The sequence below is a fragment of the Cydia amplana genome, chromosome 1, assembly GCF_948474715.1.
Source record: "Cydia amplana chromosome 1, ilCydAmpl1.1, whole genome shotgun sequence".
Lineage (NCBI taxonomy): Eukaryota > Metazoa > Arthropoda > Insecta > Lepidoptera > Tortricidae > Cydia > Cydia amplana.
In genome coordinates, this window is record NC_086069.1 from 20,596,369 (window position 1) to 20,618,708 (window position 22,340).

Genomic DNA, 22,340 nt, shown 5'->3' on the forward strand with positions numbered 1-22,340 from the left:
GACAACATTACGGGCGCTATCTCCTCCGTGCGTGTCTTGCATACATTTGCTTCCTTGCTTACGTCTACCCGCAGCCTGACCCTGCCGCCAACCCTCCATATTCAAATTGGCCCCGGACCGGTCATTTGAACGCGGATTTGTTATAAGATTAAAGGAAGATTTCACTTGTGAAACAATATGGCAGACAATTTACATATTTCGTTTCCTTATTAGTTTCGGGATATTTGTTTTGGGGCCGTTGAATTTACATCCACTGACCGATTAAATGGCCCTTAGGCGTCTTTAATGGGGGTGCCGCGTGGTCGTTGTTGGCCTTAGCAAATGTGTGCTTATGCGTAATTGAATATTTTATGGGCTGTAGCAAATCTGGTGCTGACACTTTATTGATTGCGCGATTCTAGATGCTTCTCTAGCTAAGCCGAGTTCCATTCGAAAGCATATTTCTTTCCTCTGTTTGTAGAACCAACATCACTCTCGTCATGCCTTTTCAGTTTGCTCCCGTGTTTATCGTTTGCATTTATCTGTTGACTGTTTTTATTCCGCGGTTGACATTTACCCTCTGTTTCAACAAGCGCGCCATTATCCGGCGAGTTTCTTTCATTCGGAACACGAGTGCTCGCGCGGCATTACCTCTATTCAAGTCGAGATAGCTTCACTTAGTTTCCTCTTTTTCAGTACGGACGGGTTAATTTCTGCATCTTTATTATTCGAGTGGCCGGTGTATGGGATGGTGCAGTCTAGTCTGTCTGGTGGCGTAGATTGTGTGGCGGAAAGCAAACTTGAATTGTTAGGTCGCCGCGTGGAGGTAATGAACGCGGCGCGGGTGGGACACCAGAGGAGCTGGAGGCTAGTCAGAGCGAGAGGCCCGAGGGGAGGGGGTGCAGGCCAGAGAGGGTGCAACGCGTCCTGTATGCATAGCGCCGCTTCCGCATTCGTTAATGCAAAAGCGGGAACAGACTTCAGGTGTACATTTTCAGCGCCTGTGTGCTTTATACTCGCTGTCGAGGCGTGCGTCTTTATGCAATATGGCTTAATTATTATTACATTTTATCTCGCATATGCTCCGATATAGCTTCTCGAAGTGATTACAGATTGTGAATTAGTACGTAAGAAACTTACGCAATACGATACATATTTAAGGAAGAGTTTCAACGTCGTGGCATTCATGCCACGTCTTATTTTCATTCCATAATAAAAGAAAACCGAAACCGACGGCTTAACAATTCATTATTACATTCGTTCATTTCAGCTTCATTAAAATCGCATTAGGATTAATTTTTCTCGTCCCCATTTTAATTCGCAGTGAGCAGGGGCCCGCCGGACCGCTGCAATCATCCGCGTCAATATTTGCCAGCCTACCTGCCTGTTTTATGATTTTGCACCAAAACAAGAACGGTTACTAAGAGTTACTAAGTATTTATTTAACTACTTGCTAATTAGAAGAGGTGCAGAAGCACGTTGTTCGCCTAAGTTACAAATACATTACCGTTTAAAAAACCGTAATAAACAGGTTTTTTTTTAAGTTTGCGACATATATAGGAACTTTTCCCAAGTGATTAAATTTTAATTATGATAAATAAACTTTCATGGGGAGATTGTTTGTATTTTTTAGTTAAACTACGAGTAATATTCAACTGTTACGAGTATAAGTATTTACTAATAAAACTTTGACATAAATATTTCATCAGCCAGCTTGATGGTTTGTTTGAACAGAATGAAGACGATCATCAGATTAGGTACTTATTGGATTATTGACATGTATGTATCTAATGGAAACCAATAATAATAAAACAATATATCTGTGTCGTTTCACTTACAGTTGGGTTTCGTTGCAAGTGTTGGTATACATTAATAAAATATAAGTAGTAGTACATATATTTTGGAGTTCTGAATACTAAAAAAAATCGAGATTAATGATTCGCGTATTATATATGTACAAACTTTATTTTAAATATAACTGCAAACAATAAAGTATATCGTCACTTTTAGTAGCATATATTTTATGACTAAATATCGTTTTTTTACAGTAGCAAATACCACACACAAAGGATTTTTCGACCCTCAACTGAGCTCTAAAGATGTGTTCACAATGTGGAATGAAAATCGATATTTCATTTTCAAATCGATGCACCGAAGCCTTACGATACATTCGCACGCGAGTCCTCCTCGGGCCCTTGCCAACAGATATCTACAATATTATTAATTCAAGCATATTAATAAAAGGTGTCGTGTTACGACCACACCGACTTCGCAGGAAGCATGGCCCGGTGCGCCATCCCGACCAAAATAATACAAAGATACTGAACTGCAACGATTTTTTACTTTAAATGTTTCGATTCTAGCCGAACTCCGATCCGATTGTCAGACCGATTTTATCACGCCTCGTTGAATGTGCTGGGGAAACGATTATGTCAATATTTTGACCTTAGTTTCTTCACGATAAGGGTCTCAGGTGGTCTCAAAATAACACACACACATAAAAAAATGAATATAATGTACTTTCAGAAATTTCGCACGTGTATAACACAAACATAAAAAACATGTTAAGTCAGAAATGAAATTTTTATACTTGAGCAGTAAAAGCATGAGTACCGCTCAAACGAGTAAAGTGACAACTGGTTTCACGGCTCAATCATCGTTAATCTCATACGACTGCACGTCTATTACATTTATAACTTTTATGGATTTGTATGTACCTATTTATTAGGTACTTGTAGTTTTGACAGAAACCATCAAGTGGGTATCAAATAAACGACTTGACAGACTTACACATGTGTAGGCACACATTCAATGAATCCCCGTGTGTTATACAGGTTACAGAAATTCTTGTACGCACGACACGAACCTAGTTTTATTTTATTTAAAGTAAGAAAGAATTAAACCCGTTCCGAAGTTTTTTTTTTAATATAATTTTTTCAACGAATTCAGGACTTTTGTCCAAAATTATATGAATAGTGCCGGAGGCCTCAATATCGAGAATCGGACGTTTCACGGTCCGTAAGTCCGAACCGTATCGATACGGGTATAATAACCAGTGGAATGGTAACTATAAAGAGAGATTGTATTTTTTACTAGCGTCGTAAGAAGTCGGAATGTCCGACCGGCCCTTTGATCGTTTTGATAAGTGCTCGCGATTTTTTCTTCCCTTTTTTGTTGATAAAAATGCTGTGGCCCCGTTATTGATATTGTTTTGAAATGTAAGATGGAATGTTTCGAGGGATGACTGATAAAAGTAGGATATTAAAAAATATTAAGCTGTTTGATGTAGAGTTTTTGGTTAAACCTGAATATGAGTAATATAATAAAGTCGTGTTTCAGAAATAAAAGATTCACATTTATTGGAAATATTTATCGGGTAAGGTCGTGCTCAGCCCCTCGTCCAAGAACAATAATCCGCACAGTTTTAACGAAAATTGTTATCGCCTGCGCCACCCGCTCATAAATATCATGCTTGCCGAAATAAAACAGAGAAAATAGATAAACAGCTAAACGGTGTCCGCTCCGGCCCGCAACCGGGACAGTGGTGCGGATGGATCGCGCTGACAAATGTCCTTATTATAATAATCAATTAAATATATTTTTTTACAGTTTTGTGTAAAAATTAAGCGCACTTACTACTTAATATTAACTATGCATTTCAACCTTTTGGTTGATGAGGTTTTAGCACCTATAGGGTAGGATTCAGAATGACATCCAAAACAAGCGTTTTCAAACACGGTTGAACTCCTTTTCACACAAGAACTTCAAATAGTTTTAAGCTTTTATGTGTCAGGCCAAAACATACTTTTGAATATCGTAGATCACTTTTTAACATAGGTAGGTAACATTTATTTTAGCTTTAGCTTACAGACATATTCGTTAAATCAAAATAAAAAGGCATTTGGTGTGATTATTATATCTACCCTAGCTGAAAAACAAGATGTCTGCTTTTATCTATCCAACATTATTTCATACACATCTATCGGAAAGCCATTCAAACAGTGTCTGATTTTATTCTAGGCAATTTATTTTCAATAAAGAACTATAAAAAAGACTTATCTAAATTGCTCGGGTGCGACTGAGGGGAGTGGCTGTCATAAAAACCGATTCATATTTATGTGTTCTATACACAGACGGAGAAACGACAACTATCGCAGTGATCATATCGTCATTTTAGCTTTATAGACTCCTGATAATCTTCAAGGGTGACAACATATAATATTAAAAGAAAATCGTAAATTTCACTTACGAATCATAAGGTCTTAAATTATAATTTTGTGAGCCGCTTGCAAACTTTACAGCTTAATTGGTATATAATTAAAAAAAGCGGCCAAGTGCGAGTCGGACTCGCCCATGAAGAATTCCGTATTTAGGGGATTTATGACGTATTAAAAAAAACTACTTACTAGATATCGTTCAAACCAATTTTCGGTGAAAGTTTGCATGTTTTTTTTCTGTTTTTGTGTGAAAATCTTAATGCGGTTCACAGAATACATCTACTTACCAAATTTCAACAGTATAGTTCTTATAGTTTCGGAAAAAAGTGGCTGTGACATACGGACGGACAGACGGACGGACATACAGACAGACATGACGAATCTATAAGGGTTCCGTTTTTTTCCATTTGGCTACGGAACCCTAAAAAACAACGAGTTGCACTCCGGGAGTGCCTGCAGAAGTGAAAACTCAATGACTAGTGCAAAATGTCTGCAGCACTATGTATAATTGAGGTTAACACCATCTAGCATTATTTCGTCGCATTACTTGAAACTCCTAAGCACATCACTGTTAGTACTCGAGTTATATTAATACCAGTTAGAGGGAAACTAGATGGCATTTAAATCAATAAAGAAAAACTCAATGACATTACAATGCATTGTAACAGTTTTTCGCTTATAATGTGAACAATACCTAGATTTTTTTTTCTATTATTGTATTCGTAAAATAAGACGTTGAGACATGAAGACCGATGTTAAATTATTGATACAAAGAAGCGAAGGAAGCATTTGATCGCTCGGGGCCCTGCGAGTAACATTATACACAGCCCTCGAGAGGCGTCCGTCTAATTATGAACACTAAAAACGGTAATTTCAATGCTTAATCTGTTATCTTGGGACATTTATCGGCATTTCTCATGCTGGCCATAATTCGTTTCGATAAAAATAATACAGTACAAAACGAATATCCTACGTCATATTAGCTACTTTAGCAATAACTGTAATTTTTCTAAAACTTATTTTATTTCTAGGCAGGTTATTTTCTTATATGGCGCAAAAAAAAAAAATTGTAGCATCTCGGATATAAATAAAAATATGAACTCTACAGCACAACCTACTCATTTACACACCTACCTAAATACTATTCGAGCAATATACCCTAGGCGACCGTATCAGCCATATGAGTGGAAAGCATTAAAGAAAAGAAAACTTGATATGTACAAAGAGATATATATACGAGTATATATAGACATAATAACAAGAAAAATAAGCCGCGTGCAAGAAAACGGCTTGCGGCAAACGAGCCCGCGGAAAGCATTGTTCCGGCTTTTAAAAACGGAACAAAATGAACGAGGGGAAGGAAATCGGATGAAAATATGAAAAGAATACACATTGTGCAGAAAGAAGTGAAATGAAACGTCGGAGATCGGGTCTCAACCGCGGCGCGGTCCGCAAATATAATTTGCATAGTCAAATAGCCCAACTTTTGTCTGCAGCGGATGTTCGCAACCATATTCGTTCGTTGCTTTTTAACCACACTCCCATTCTGTATCGGGTAGGGCTTTTATTGCATTTTTTCCCCTTTGAACGGATTCCTTCAATATTTCGTTGGTTCGTTTTTATTCATACGCTCGGTCATCGAATTGTTTCGCTTCATATTTCGCACGCTTCGGTCCGTTCTGTTAATTCCGTTTGTGATAGTCCTCTCATTGGTAGATGCAATTTTCTTAGTTTAATCCATTTCAATTTATATATTTATCTACACAAATATATTCGGAACTGCGTGATCACAAAGAAAATTTAATAATTAAAAGACAAGTCATCCTATGTAACTAAAGCAATGCGCTTTCAATAGAAGTTCAAAGAAATATTTAAAAAGAACAATGAAGTTATTAACATAAAATGATGATCGCTTTGAATACCGAACTACCGAGTGGTATAAATCGTCATAACCGCTTTTATTCAACCAGCATCCGCATCAAATCGAATGAAATAATCGATTCGATTATTTCGACTCATCATTGGTTCCGAGTGAGAGCAATAGGCCGGATTATGGAGCACAAAGGACGCCGCCGAGCTGTGGATGCATAGACAAATATTGACTCCTTGAAACAATGAACGCCGACGTCGTCGCCCGCCCGCTTTCAATGGAGGAAGGAAGCTTTGATTGACGCCTTAAATTGGAAAGAACTAATGATTGATACTTAACGTACACTAATAAAATACTAAACGAACATAATTGCGTTTGGAAGTTGGGCGTTTTTTTTTTAAAGTTGTCCCCTACACTTTTTTTTTTAATTTGGGATTTTTTATGTTATTTCTACTCAGAATCACGAGCTCTCTCTATCCTAATAGGAGAAAAAAAGTGTCCTAAGGTTTTTATTTCCATTCCGTCACCATTTTTCATAGACTTTGTATGGCGGTCGCGAAATGGAAAGATCGAAAAATGTATGGAAATTTAGGGACACTTTTTTTTCTCCTATTAGGATAGAAAGAGCTCGTGATTATGAGTAGAAATAACATAAACAATCCCAAATTTGAAAATAAAGTGTAGGGCACAACTTAAAAAAAACGCCCAGTTACAAGGGCTTTTTCTAAAATAAATATCAAAAACCCGATTCTTTCAAATCTGGACGTTCTTGGGCTCATTCTACTCAGAATCGACAGCACTCTCCATCCTACCATTAAAAAAGCGGCCAAGTGCGAGTCGGACTCGCCCATGAAGGGTTCCGTATTTAGGCGATTTATGACGTATAAAAAAAAACTACTTACTAGATCTCGTTCAAACCAATTTTCGGTGGAAGTTTACATGGTAATGTACATCATATATTTTTTTTAGTTTTATCATTCTCTTATTTTAGAAGTTACGGGGGGGGGGACACACATTTTACCACTTTGGGAGTGTCTCTCGCGCAAACTATTCAGTTTAGAAAAAAATGATATTAGAAACCTCAATATCATTTTTGAAGACCTATCCATAGATACGCCACACGTATGGGTTTGATGAAAAAAAAATTTTTGAGTTTCAGTTCGAAGTATGGGGAACCCCAAAAATGTATTGCTTTTTTTTTCTATTTTTGTGTGAAAATCTTAATGCGGTTCACAGAATACATCTACTTACCAAGTTTTAACAGTATAGTTCTTATAGTTTCGGAGAAAAGTGGCTGTGACATACGGACGGACAGACAGACGGACAAACAGACAGACAGACAGACAGACAGACAGACATGACGAATCTATAAGGGTTCCGTTTTTTGCCATTTGGCTACGGAACCCTAAAAAAGATGTCCCAAAATGTCCATTCCATTACGTCATGTTTTTAGTATGAGAAAAATGTTCACTTGTATGTAACGTGACGTAGTGGAATGTACAATTTTCATACAAAATTTTGGGACATCTTTTTTTAATGGTAGGATTGAGAGTGCTGTCGATTCTGAGTAGAATGAGCCCAAGAACGTCCAGATTTGAAAGAATCGGGTTTTCGATATTTATTTTAGAAAAAGCCCACAAACGTATAGCATAATTGAGCAACTGAAGCAATTCTAGTTTTATGCCACTTCATACAAGTTTTCACAATGTTTTCACGTATTCTCACTTTTTTGTGTGGAATTAACACAACCGGCTTTAGCTGTGGTATTGTTAATTTACGCATAGTAAACAAAAGAGGTGAGATGAAAAGATCCGAAAATAAGCGTCAGTCGAGTGCAAAACTGTTTTGAGAGGTGTTAGAGCGAATCGATGCTCGGACTCGATGGTCCGACGAATTTTCCACTGAACGGACATCTGGACGCCAACCTTTGTATTGGAGAGAAATTAACTGAAAAAGGATCCTTCCATCTCGGAGCCTGTAATTATACATGGTTACGTAAACTAAATGTTGTCAAAAGTGAGCTTTTAATAAAATAACTAATTAAATAATAAATTAAATAAATAATTGACGGTTATCGTACATTTCTAGGTATAAAATATAACGATAATTTTATTGTTATGTGTACAGATCAAATTGTTTTACAAAATTTTTCTTTACTTTGATTTATTTTATGCTTAGATTGTTTTTGCATTTTATAGATCTAACTCCGTCCATATAAAGACTAGGTACTGCTTGTGTAGGTATACGCACCTCCACGTAGAGGACACAAACCTTTTACTATCATTATAAAACACAGTTCCTCGCTGCTCGTACGTTATTACCGGTCCGTGTCGGAGGTCGCGCGATGACAAATGATGCGTACGAGTGGATCGCAGTTTCATTACCAACCACATTAATTACTAGCCAATGCTTAATGAGAAAACGCTCTTTACTTTTATTTGCTATTTTCCTTTGTTAGTGACTTGGACATTATAATTGCAGGTACATTTAAATTAAATAAGTAACCGAACCGGTACTCTGGTCTTTTACGCAAGGATGGTGGCGGTGCGGTGCGGTCCCTGCTCAGTGGCTATGTAGACATGGCCTCTGTTGCTAAAAGCCTACTTCTATTCATCAATGCGAACTTCATATGAAAATTATAAGAACTGAAAAGTTTATTGGTGGCAATGGCTAAATAAAGATGTTTGTGTGTAGATTTAGGCTAGGTATTTTTGACACGCAGCGTACCAAAAAATATTTTTGCAACAATATATAGAGTGCCATGAGACTTTTATCAAAATTAGATTCTATGTTTGTGGAACCCTTAACCTACTGTTAAGTAGTAAAGCACAGCGAGATTTGAAACGCGACATCTTCAAAGTTATTTAAAGTATTGAAAAAGTTTAACAAGATTCAAGTTTGAGTTATTCATTGAATCCAAACGTCGACAGCATTTTTCAGCATCCAATCAAAGTTGTTGTATCGTATATTTTTAATTCTCCATTCCGAGCATGCCCCCAGGACGCAACGGAAGGCTATAACTTGCACTTTGTATTATTCATAGTGTTACCGTGACGCAGCCGCGCTATCCCTGAAATATCCAAACTAGTTTATGGCGCAGATCGAAGCGCTAAGTTAACATGCTTCGATTTTGAGTTAACGGTTCTGCAATAGCATTGAAAACTAAATAAAAATACATTTGTGCCAGAAAAAATTACTTTTCTTAAGGATAAGGTATCTTTATTAGGTATACTATTGCTCAAAGGTAATAGCTATTACATATACTTCTTAAGCATGCACTTATTTTTGACGACACCCGGAGAAAATATATTTTGTCCAGGTTCTGAATCGCGGTCCGAAGTAAACTTTCAAAACTTTCAACACACTCGTTTCGCAGAATTCTTAGCACATCTTACTGTCGCCATGACGCCCCTTGGCGAAGGAGGCGTCCATCAACACGCATCGACTCATCATTCGTCAATCGAGCATTCGAGAGAAAAAGATAGACATCGCGCATTCGAGCCCGTAAGAAAGGGAAACCTTCATGTAAACCACCGATTATCGACAGTAATAACAAACGAATTACAGACGAGCACTTCGAGCACGAATCGAAGGTTTTTAGTCTCCGTATTTGAAATCGAAAAGCTCGATCGAGGAAAAGAGATAGCTTTGCAGTCTCAAAGTTTGGTTACGTGGAGTTATGCATATGATGCTCGGTCGGAGTATGGCGAGCGGGTGTGCACGGAACCGTTAATTTAGCCAGGGTTTTGTTGTTCTGCGTGCGGTATTCGTAGTAATTGTTATTTCGATACGGTGCGAGGGCGCTGTGCGATTAAAGGTGACTTTGACTAAGCCCTGATAGCATTTATGGAACGTTTTACAGCTGTCGAGTCAACACGGTCAATACAATGCCGCCTTTACGAGAATTGTTTCTATACGGACGTACCTACCATTAAAAATCAAATGACATTCTCGGGGATTCTCGAATACGACGTGAACAATCTCGTTCTTACTCAGCTGCTTATTGTTTTTTTAACCAAAACGAAAACTAATATTAAGATATTATTAAGATTATGATACCAAACATTTTACAAATAACTAAGGGTACTTATGAATGAAATGAAATGTAGGGGAGAGTCAGTTATATCGTACCAGTTTTTACTTCAACGTCAATATTTTGTTTATGAGGAGTACCTAGTTACAAATGTGTTTGATTAAGTATGAAGATGAGCATTCGGGGATTAAATTAACTTAGTTTAAATTTAAATATCTTCGAAGGGATATCATTGTTACGACTTGTCGACTGGTGGATTAAATCGTATAATTATCATTTAAGAATCATTTTTCTTGTTTATTGGTTTAGGTTTAATTACCAAATATTATTGCCAGACACGGAAATTGTACTGAAACAATTCAAAAATACTTGGCCCTGTAATATCTTTTCCAGTAAGCTATTGTAACACGATATAAACGACTAGGTATTATCTATCTAATACCTTTAAACGAGCAATTCTTGTTTATTTATATATTTATTTATATATATATATATATATATATATTTCGGGGATCTCGGAAACGGCTCTAACGATTTCGATGAAATTTGCTATATGGGGGTTTTCGGGGGCGAAAAATCGATCTTGCTAGGTCTTATCTCTGGGAAAACGCGCATTTTCGAGTTTTCATATGTTTTCCGAGCGAAGCTCGGTCACCCAGATATTTTTGAAATAATGAAGATGAAAATAGAAGCATGAAACTAAGACAATTTATATACCTACTAAACTCCACGCATTAAACCTGTTTAAATTTGTAGTTAAGTATTTTTACTCACATATACCTATTTGAACTTATAGATCACAAGTTATTTGGTTACAAATTCACATCAATAGTTTGATCAAGACTGAGGAAAATCATGTTTTCTCTATCTTTTGTTCGTTTTTACGCCCTATGTGAAGTTGTCAAGTCTGATAAGATTATTGAGTTATATAGTTTAATGGGGGAAACTAAACGTGGTACGATTTAACCGGAGGTACATTATAGCCGACTCTCCCCAAATGTTTTATTATCCTATTTCCCTAGCGAAAACCGTGAACATTATAGTGATTAGATTCACACTGTACCTATCATATCAAGAAATATTATGACTGTAATCAGTATGGTTAATATTGCTATTTGTTGACAGTTATGTACCAGAAGCGGTTAAAGAAGGAACGAAAACAACGGCAGCAGGTGCAGGACCAGCTGGAGCTGGAGTTGAAGCGGCGGCAAAAAGTCGAGGAGGCGCTCAAGCAGTCCGGCGCGCCCGCAGAGATCCTCAGGATCGTTACTGGTGAGTAGGAGTGGATACTGTGACCAGGGCTTGTTAACGTTACCAATTCACATTATAAAGTAACGTTACTTAACGTTAAAATCATAAAAATACCTTATTACCGGTAGTAAATGGTAACGATACTTGATAACTTAACATTATTATAACGTTAGCTAGTTAACGTTAATTTTACCGGTAATTTTACTTTTTATTGCAGGGCTTGTTAACGTTACCCAATTCACATTATAAACTAACGTTACCAAACTAACGTTAACACTATCATTCTTTAAGCTGATATTTACTTGTAATTTCATACACAATTTTAAGGCCAGTAGACCTTATTGACCATAAATACGGCAGGGCTTCTGTCAAATTGAAATAGAATCAGTCAAAATACATTAAAGATAATTATGTACGTTAGTAAAACTCAACTTTAATTCTAGTAGTTAGAGTTCATAGTCTTTTGTCATTATTCTTTATGTTTATCAAATGAAAGAGGTGGTATTCTACTTGTTTAAGATCTTTGTCCAATATGCATTGCGTCTCACTCTCTCATTAAGCAAAATGTGAGACGCAAATACACAATGGACCGAGATTGGACAGATAAAATACCACCCGGCTGTGTCGGAATATATTTGCCAAAATAAGAAGGTTGCAAAACGTCATAAATTAGTTTGTTAAATATGATGGTATAGCTAATTCGTTACTTGGTCGGTTTATATTAGGTACAGGCGTCTTTGATATAATATACGTCAAGATTATATAGGTTGGATAATGTCTAGATTTTTTTTGTGAAATATGGAGGTGTTGCTGAAATGTAATTTAGTCGGATTATATTAAATGAGACACCTATTTATTGATGTTACTGCTTGCTTGTAAAATAGTCTGGTCAGCACAGTTCATAATGTATGAGAGCTCTACATGAATTCTCACACCAGAGATTTTTTGAGATGTGATAACCTATGTTGCAAATACTATATTTAAAAAGAAATCTCCACAAAATATGTCACATTATTTTAATAAATCCAAACTATTATTAAAATACAAAAAATATATCAAAACATGAATCCGACACTCGAGATTTTAATATCATTTTATTTTACATTTCCAATTCCCGTTTCATTTACACCCAATATTAAATCTTTTTCCGTAATAAAATGCGTATATAATTACTGTCATCATCTGTATTTATTTTATTTCTTTAACCCCTTATTCATAAACGCGCTACAAACTTCAATTAGCTAATAATAGTAATAATCGTTTGTCCTTATCTGTCACTTTAACTTATGTATTTGTAAGTAAGGGATAAACATAATTGAACTAAATCAGGCCCGTAAAGTTTATGAATAAAGTGGTTAATCTTTATTGCACAAAAGAAAAACCTTATAGTACAAGAGGCGGACTTAATGCCATAAGGCATTCTCTACCAGTTAACGATGGCTTGTCCTCCGGGCCATTTGATCGATGACCTCCTTTGATTATTTATTTTTAATGGACGCCAAAATCCAGACAGGAACTTCGATTTTGACATTTACCACAGTAATGCAGTCGGTAGCAATGTGGCGCTTCAAAATTGCTGCAGTCGACTGCATTGCTGTAGAAAACGTGAAAAAGGTCATTCAAAGGGTAATAGGGTTATATACACCGCGGGGGTTATTACCCGAAAGATTTAAACCAACGATTTTAGATCCTAATTAGAGTATATAAAGTTATATAACACATAGTCCAAAAACCCTTAATTTAAGAGATATTAATTATTTAAAACAAATCACAAGTTAAAAAATCTCAATTCTAACACACCCTTATGCGTGACGTAGCCACCAACTAATTTTACAAGCAGACGCACTAACTGCATGGTTATTAGCCAAATTCGAACTTCTAACGAAATTTTGTTCTGTTCTCAATCACGAGAGTGCAAACTATTTACCTTCACGATAACTGGCTGATAGTTTGACGAAAATGACGAAATTGATGTCAAGATATGCGCAAGATAAAATCTTTAAATTTGATTGACTGTAATAAATAAAATTCGCCATGCCGCATTATCCTCCGGCTCATTTAGCGGATATTCACTTTGTGTACGGATTTGGAAACCCGAAGAACTATGTGCTTCCGGCACGACGGACCCACTTCAGCCTCGTTCCCAGTTCGTAAATTGGCTAGACGAACAATACCCTGAGAGGTGGATTGGCCGTGGAAGCAACGTCCTAACCTGGCCCGCCCGGTCACCCGACTTAACGCCATTGGTTTTTTTTCTATGGGGAACTCTGAAAGATAAGGAAGGAATACTCAACACCAGTGAAGTCTGGAGAAGAATTATTAATAAAAATTCGAACGGCTTCCGAAGAAATAAAGAACACTTTTGTAAACCTAAATAATGAAATCCGTTTAAAATTAAATCTTTGTGCTGAAAACGGTGGTACACACTTCGAAAACCTAATTCATTCTTCTTCTTCAACCTAGCGTTTTCCCGGTCTAGCGCCAGGGTCCGCTTTCCTGCTCAGCCTTCTCCACTTTGCCCGGTCTTCGGCATCCTCAGGTGTGAAAACCTAATTCATTAAATTAATAAAAAAGCGTAATTGTTTAACATAGTTGTTTATTTTACTTTACTCAGTATAAATCAACACATCGAGAATTTAAAATACGTACTGATAAGCATGATCGATATTTTAACAAAAGGTCATTCATTGATTTTAACAAAGTAATCATCCCTTTCCAGCTGTAGTATGAGTTAAAACAATAAGAGACATTATTTCTTTCGGATATAATCATGGTTAATGGCTTTGGTTATCTCACTCAAAGGAAAAGATTTTATCGCAAAGTTTCAACAATAATAACTGCACTGTACCTACTGTTGTAGTAATTAATAAAGTTTTGATACAATTTGTGGTATTTTGAGGTGCCAATCAATTGAAATAATTTCAACGTAAACATGATCCTAGACATAACTTGACACTTCTTGTCATGGAACACATGTCACTGCATTCGCCGTGCATCGTATGATATCGGAGTGATTCGTGAAATGTCATGATTTAATTTGTACTGAAATAGTAGTTTAATTAAAATATATAATTGGACCCATGTTGATATAACATTATTTACTCGTACTGTCGTCAAAAATACGTGGTTTAAATCTTTCGGGTTATTAAATCCCGCGGTGTATAAGATGAAATGATGCATTAATAAAACTTTAGTTAACTAACAATATTATATTAAATCATTAACAACTTTGACAGCACGATCTCTTCGCAGGTAGGTGCTCTACAAGGAGTTTATATTACAACATTATTTCCAAGAAATAATCTCTCATTATTAAATTATACAACGGGACTTAATCGCGTATCGTTGTATAATTTAATAATGTGTAAAAATCGTGAAAGTTTAAATCAGTGTAATCTCTCATTGTTACGAAAATGTTGGTAGGGTGGCTTTAGGTTACTTTTCGTTCATATCGTCTTGGATATGGGTGAACATGGTGTTAATACACTCAGTATCAATCAACCTGTAAAGATATTGTAGCCTGGCCTTTTCTCGAAAAGTCTTCTAGAAAAATTTACGCTCATGTCGTCTCGGATATGAGTATATTTGGTATCAGTGCATTCAGTATAATATCCTGAACACAAATATATGAGATGACAAGCGCGAAAGTGGTGAGGGTAGTTACTGTGATGCAAAGTTTTTACCATTTTTCTTTTAAACATACCATGTGGGGTACCAAATGAAAGGGCCTTGTGAGTAGATCACAAATATATAACATACTGTAACACTTTTACTACTTAATCCAACAAATTATTTGAAAACGTTCAAAAATTTCACAATGAGTTGATTTCCAACTGCTCTAAATTGACTAAGATAACTTGATCCCAAGTTTCCTTGCAATTATACGTATTCGAGGGCCAGGCTCATACTAGTTCTCATGTCACGATGCGCTATCGCTAACAAAAACTAAGCGTTACGAATTGCTGACATTTGCTTCTTTTAGTTTCTCTACTCAAGCATCGGATGACAGGATCGTTGAAAAGGGACAAACATATCCTTTGACGTTACGTTACTCTTCTCGTGAATTGTCAAATTTTAAAATTCGAAATTAGCTTTGGAATTTGTCCGGGTGGCTATTCGAAGTATAACTTGGTGGACGGTACTTACTAACCAAATAAGCTTGAGATCCAGTATCATAGATAGTTGTAAGACTTTAAGGGTCTATTTATATCTGACTGTGCATCCTGTATTCTAAACGTTTTGTGAATAGATATAAAAATTGACACCTATCATTTTTCACATAAACACAGATACTTTATGCATTGAATTATTAAACCTTAACGCAATGCCATAAGTCATAAGGTATATTTTCCTAATATACCTTGATGCTAATTCGAACTTTGTTATAAAAGATGTCATTTTATATCATTCGCGCGTGCATTTCACTCGTACTAGATGAAATATGTATTGGTGCGAGCGAGACGGTTGGGCGAATGATAACAAAATGATATCTTTTTGACATCTTAAACAAAGTTTGACTTGGCCTCTGTGGAAGCCTGGAAATACAGCATACTTCATTGACTTTTTATGCTGGAAATTGATTTAATTATTGCGAGAAAAATAAGTATGTAGTCTTCAATAACTTGTACAGTTATGTACTGCCAAAAAACTAGAAGTGTCCATTAATTGTGTAGAACATTATTTGCTGTTTGTTTCCAAAATCATGCTGCTATTCTGCGAATATAGCAGTTCCTCGGGCAGATAAATTAAACATGATCGAAACAAATACTATTAAATTAACCACAATAGTAAACTTTTCTCTCAGTGTGGGATATTCTCGGTCATGGAAAACTTACAAAATTATTGTTTTTTTCATTAAATCTATAATTAATATTATTGTCGGGAGAAATTCTGACCGTGTAGTCGTGTAAGCTTCATAGCCCATTCTTCAAAAAAAATCTAGTTAGAAATTACTGTTTAGGTAGTATAAAATATAAAATAAAATAAATGTTATTTCTAAAAAAAGCGGCCAAGTGCGAGTCGGACTCGCCCATGAAGGGTTCCGTATTTAGGCGATTTATGACGTATAAAAAAAACTACTTACTAGATCTCGTTCAAACCAATTTTCGGTGGAAGTTTACATGTAATGTACATCATATATTTTTTTTAGTATTATCATTCTCTTATTTTAGAAGTTACAGGGGGGGGGGGGGGGACACACATTTTACCACTTTGGAAGTGTCTCTCGCGCAAACTATTCAGTTTAGAAAAAAATGATATTAGAAACCTCAATATCATTTTTGAAGACCTATCCATAGATACCCCACACGTATGGGTTTGATGAAAAAAAAATTTTTGAGTTTCAGTTCGAAGTATGGGGAACCCCAAAAATTTATTGTTTTTTTTTCTATTTTTGTGTGAAAATCTTAATGCGGTTCACAGAATACATCTACTTACCAAGTTTCAACAGTATAGTTCTTATAGTTTCGGAGAAAAGTGGCTTTGACATACGGACGGACAGACAGACGGACAGACAGACAGACAGACAGACAGACAGACATGACGAATCTATAAGGGTTCCGTTTTTTGCCATTTGGCTACGGAACCCTAAAAACGGGAACAGATATCAAGTTGTTAATTCGCAGACGGGTATTCAATATGATATATAATTCACCCGTGTAGAAACATTTTACTGTGCAATTAATGTAACTTTAACTTTATATTGACTCCACTATTAGTAATTCGGTATTGTTAGATTACAAAGTAATCTGGGAATCGGTAATCAGATTACAAAGTAATTTCGAGTAATCGTGGAACCAGGAATCAATTACGAAATGCCCATCTCCATTTAATATGTCTTTGTCTCACGGAAGTTTTGTTATTAAAATTGCCCATCTCTGCTTGAGAGTGAATGAACATTCGCTCGATTGTCAACGATGATGGCACCTATCAGTTAATCAAACGGTAAATAAGCAGCTGTTAACGTTACCTACTAACGTTAACAATGGTGTATCGATACCTTTGACTTAACGTTAGCTCAAATTGACAGCTGCTAACGTTACCATTTTATTACCGGTAAAGAGTAGTATAACTAACGGTACCTGGTCTAACGTTAGTTACAACTTAACGTTAAATCTGTCACCTTGTGGTAACGATACCAACTTTTTAACGGTATTTAAAGCCCTGACTGTGACAGCGGAAGTGAAGCGGTGGCGGAGGATCGAGGAGACGCTCAAGTAGTCCAGGCCGCGTAGCCAATGTGCCAATCGCTTACGCTCCGTAGCGATCGAAACGCAACTGTCACTGTCGCACTAATATGGAAGAGTGATAGAGAGACACAAAGCGATTCGATGGCGAAGCGATAGCGATTGTCACCTTGGCTAGGCCACCAGCGCGCCCGCCGAGATCCTCAGGATCGTTACTGGTGAGTAGAAGTGGATACAGTGACAGCTGAGGTGAAGCGGTGGCGGAGGATCGAGGAGACGCTCAAGCATTCCGGCGCCCGCCGAGATCCTTAGGATCGTTACTGGTGAGTAGGAGTGGATACTGTGACAGCTGAGGTGAAGCGGTGGCGGAGGATCGAGGAAACGCTCAAGCATTCCGGCGCCCGCCGAGATCCTTAGGATCGTTACTGGTGAGTAGGAGTGGATACAGTGACAGCTGAGGTGAAGCGGTGGCGGAGGATCGAGGAGACGCTCAAGCATTCCGGCGCCCGCCGAGATCCTTAGGATCGTTACTGGTGAGTAGGAGTGGATACAGTGACAGCTGAGGTGAAGCGGTGGCGGAGGATCGAGGAGACGCTCAAGCATTCCGGCGCCCGCCGAGATCCTTAGGATCGTTACTGGTGAGTAGGAGTGGATACAGTGACAGCTGAGGTGAAGCGGTGGCGGAGGATCGAGGAGACGCTCAAGCATTCCGGCGCCCGCCGAGATCCTTAGGATCGTTACTGGTGAGTAGGAGTGGATACTGTGACAGCTGAGGTGAAGCGGTGGCGGAGGATCGAGGAGACGCTCAAGCATTCCGGCGCCCGCCGAGATCCTTAGGATCGTTACTGGTGAGTAGGAGTGGATACTGTGACAGCTGAGGTGAAGCGGTGGCGGAGGATCGAGGAGACGCTCAAGCATTCCGGCGCCCGCCGAGATCCTTAGGATCGTTACTGGTGAGTAGGAGTGGATACAGTGACAGCTGAGGTGAAGCGGTGGCGGAGGATCGAGGAGACGCTCAAGCATTCCGGCGCCCGCCGAGATCCTTAGGATCGTTACTGGTGAGTAGGAGTGGATACAGTGACAGCTGAGGTGAAGCGGTGGCGGAGGATCGAGGAGACGCTCAAGCATTCCGGCGCCCGCCGAGATCCTTAGGATCGTTACTGGTGAGTAGGAGTGGATACTGTGACAGCTGAGGTGAAGCGGTGGCGGAGGATCGAGGAGACGCTCAAGCATTCCGGCGCCCGCCGAGATCCTTAGGATCGTTACTGGTGAGTAGGAGTGGATACTGTGACAGCTGAGGTGAAGCGGTGGCGGAGGATCGAGGAGACGCTCAAGCAGTCCGACGCCCGCCGAGATCCTCAGGATCGTTACTGGTGAGTAGGAGTGGATACTGTGACAGCTGAGGTGAAGCGGTGGCGGAGGATCGAGGAGACGCCGAGATTCTCAGGATCGTTAATGGTAAGTTGGAGTGTAAACAAGGGCAGCTAACGTGAAGCCGAAGAGCGGCGACAGAATGCCAAGAAAAATTCTACTAGTTTTAAAAGGTCTAGATACAACGTGAACTCTGGACAAGAAAGCATTCATGTTATATTCGTTATAAAAAAAATACAAACAAGAAGAAAAAGGAGCAAGTTCTAATATTAACAAAATCGTCGTACGTAATATCTTAAATTACTTGTAGTTAGTTTATTATTTGGAACAGCGTATGTAGACTACGAGTATTCCCTTTAGGCGCGTGTTTAATAGATATATGCGTAGGTAATGAACTCCGCCAACTGAGATTAGTTTCAACAAGTTAATCATCATATAAAACGTCTCAGGCATGTCAAATTGTCAATGCTATCACTATCAGACTTATTCAACAAGTTATAATGTGCGTATATGCCTCTGACATGTTAACTTGCCGTCTGTCAAACTATGTATTGAAGTTCATAAGCAAATTCAATAAAGTCATGAGAGGCTGCGTCGTAATTTGAATCTTAATAGCTTCGGTTTAGTATTGGTAGTTTAATTGTAGATGGTATACCTTGTGACCTTGTTGTTTGATGGGGTCGAGTCGAGTGCGTGACGTAAGAAGGGCGGGCGAGCGCTGGTGAAGGCTTGTACTAATCTCCGTGTCAGGAAATCGTTTCGCAGGCCATTTCAAACGAGGGTTCGGCACTGAACTCACACGCATTTAAGTTCAATTTCTTGCATAATCGCTGTTTGCTACAGCATTTATTGGCTGTCAATCAGGCAGATTACCCCGTACCATTTACCTATTAGCCTAGCTTAATGCATACCTACGAGGATAACATATTATGCGAATAATGATTTGAGTGTTGTTGAACACAAATAATGAAATATAATGATTAGCTTGGTCACCTAAAACTGAATTTTCGGGCGGAGTTCAGTTGTTGTTATCAATGTTACTTACTTTCTTTAGTTTTTATACAAGATTCACATTTAAAAAATAATTTGGTACGAGGAAGCTTACTATGACGGGAGATTCGAACTTGTTAAGATACTTATTATTATTTTTTTATATAGCCTATATTGTGTCCCACTGCTGGGCAAAGGCCTCCCCTGTCTTTCGCCACTCGTCTCGGCTTTGTGCATGCTCCCGCCAGTCGCCACAGAATTAGTCCAGGTCATTTCGCCATCTCATTTTTGGTCTGCCTCTGCCTCGGGTGATCTGTGCTGCCCATTCGGTCGCTATTTTGGCCCATCTGTCCGGGTGCATCCGACAGATATATCCCGCCCAATCCCACTTGAGCTTGGCGGCCTTCACACCCACATCTGCGATACCAGTTGTGGAGCGCAGCTCTGTGTTCCTTACTTACGTAAGATACTTATATAAAAAAATTACAACGCGTCTCTGCGGCAGTTTGTATGTGAAGCTAACACAGTAGTATGTTTACAGAGAACCTCGCATCACCGGCTCAGGAGCCGGCGCGGCAAGAGCGCGAGAACGGCGACAGCAAGCCTCCCAGCACGGAGCCCCCGGCGCCCTCGCCGCCGTTCCAGCGCGACCCGCCGCGCACGCCCGACAAGCCGCAGTGGAACTACCCGCCGCCGCCCGTCGACATCATGGCCGGCGGGGCCGCCTTCTGGCAAAACTATTCCGGTGAGCATCCGCCGCTTTTCGACGCTTCCAACTATACCTATCTTATCAAAAAAAAAGTCCGCCATTATGAAAAAAAAATGGCAGCTTCAAAAACTGCCCAGGGTCCTCCTTGACATTTCGTCGAGCTCCCCCCACCTAGGTCTCACCGTTTGGCCGGGCCGTCAAACATTTTTTTGGTCCTCCATCGTATCCAAAAACCCATATTTTTTTGGACCTACATTTTCCGAGCTCTATACAATTTTTTTTTCACCCAGGTGCTACAGTTTGCAAATAAAAGGCGTAAGTATATGAGAAATCAGTCGTAATGTAGCTATACTATATATATATTTTTTTTTTATATCTGAAGTATCTGAACCCTTCGACGGTCACATTTATCGGGGTTGATATCAACATTATCAACGTCCTGAGCACTTGTCTGGTTTGTCCAGTTATCATGCCCCAAAATATATCTTGTTTTATTTAATGCGAGCCAAGTTCGTGTCAAAGAAGGGATATTTTTTCAGCATAGGTGTATAAACCATTTTTACTGATTGCAAAGAAATTGTAGTCGGTATACCTATAGTATTGCAATAAAAAAAAGCTGACGATAATTTAAATAGCAACAGGTGGATACATTAGTAGTACTAAAGATTCAAAAGCATAGTTACGAATATACTTAATATATTTTTAAGTCATACAAATCACGACTTTCAATAACTAGGAAGTACCTTCCAATAAACATTCTTATTGTGCTTTTATTGGGGTACCTAAGTTTGGTATGCATGTACGATTGGTAAGTTATTGAATCCGCGAAACAAAATTAAGGGTAGCTCCCTTAAACTGGAATGTTACTGTACATGCTTGAAAAAATTGATATTAAAACATGAGTTTTAAAATTAAATTGAGTTGTGCCAATAAAAACAACAAACACAAATAACTTGTGCTCCGGCTCTTTTTAGGGTTCCATACCGAAAGGGTAAAAACGGGACCCTATTACTAAGACTCCACTGTCCCTGTCACTGTCACTGTCACGAGGCTTTATCTCATGAACCGTGACAGTTGAAATTTTCACAGATGATGTAGGTATTTCTGTTGCCGCTATAACAATACTAAAAAGTACGGGACCCTCGGTGGTCGAATCCGACTCGCACTTGTCCGGTTTTTTTCCATTCACAGTTTTATATTATATATGTAGATCAAGATAACATTGTATCTTTGTAAAGAATCAAAAATTAATATGTACCTATAGGTTGCGATGCATAGTAGAATCGACTTTGAGTTTACATTCAAATGAAAGCTTTAAGTAATAATCTCGCGTATTTTCCAGACGAGTACTTACCAACGAATTGCATTTCAAGTGGAAAGCAACTAATTTAAGTGTTGCCTTACCCCAAGTATCATTCAAGACGCACGCAAACACGCGAAACGAATTAGGCACTCGCAATAGCATTAGAAACGGAAAAAGATCTAGGGTCCCAACAACTAGAAGGAAATGTGATTATTTTAGACACGAAACCTAATTATTACAATTAGCTGAATATTTAAGTGCCTAACACACTTACTCGTAAAAACATTGAGGCATTGGCTATATGAGCAATAAAGCCTTACGAGCGAGTACCTATTTAAGTGTATTTTTTTGTACAGTCAAAACCCTCGATAATTAAAACTATTTTCCCTATGCCTGTACATTTAGGTACTATGTCTTGGCACCTTGGCAGTG

General features: G+C 38.3%; 1 protein-coding gene across 8 annotated transcripts in view; it reads left to right on the forward strand.

Annotated features, from left to right (window-relative positions):
- The window catches only part of LOC134649796 (dachshund homolog 1), a 180,194-nt gene that overhangs the window by 152,169 nt on the left and 5,685 nt on the right, over positions 1 to 22,340 (forward strand). For all 8 annotated transcript variants that reach the window (XM_063504626.1, XM_063504632.1, XM_063504645.1 and 5 more), the window contains 2 exons: positions 11,225 to 11,371; positions 20,438 to 20,641. In XM_063504626.1, coding sequence (XP_063360696.1) covers positions 11,225 to 11,371; positions 20,438 to 20,641 — 351 coding nt within the window. The remainder of the gene's footprint in view (positions 1 to 11,224; positions 11,372 to 20,437; positions 20,642 to 22,340) is intronic.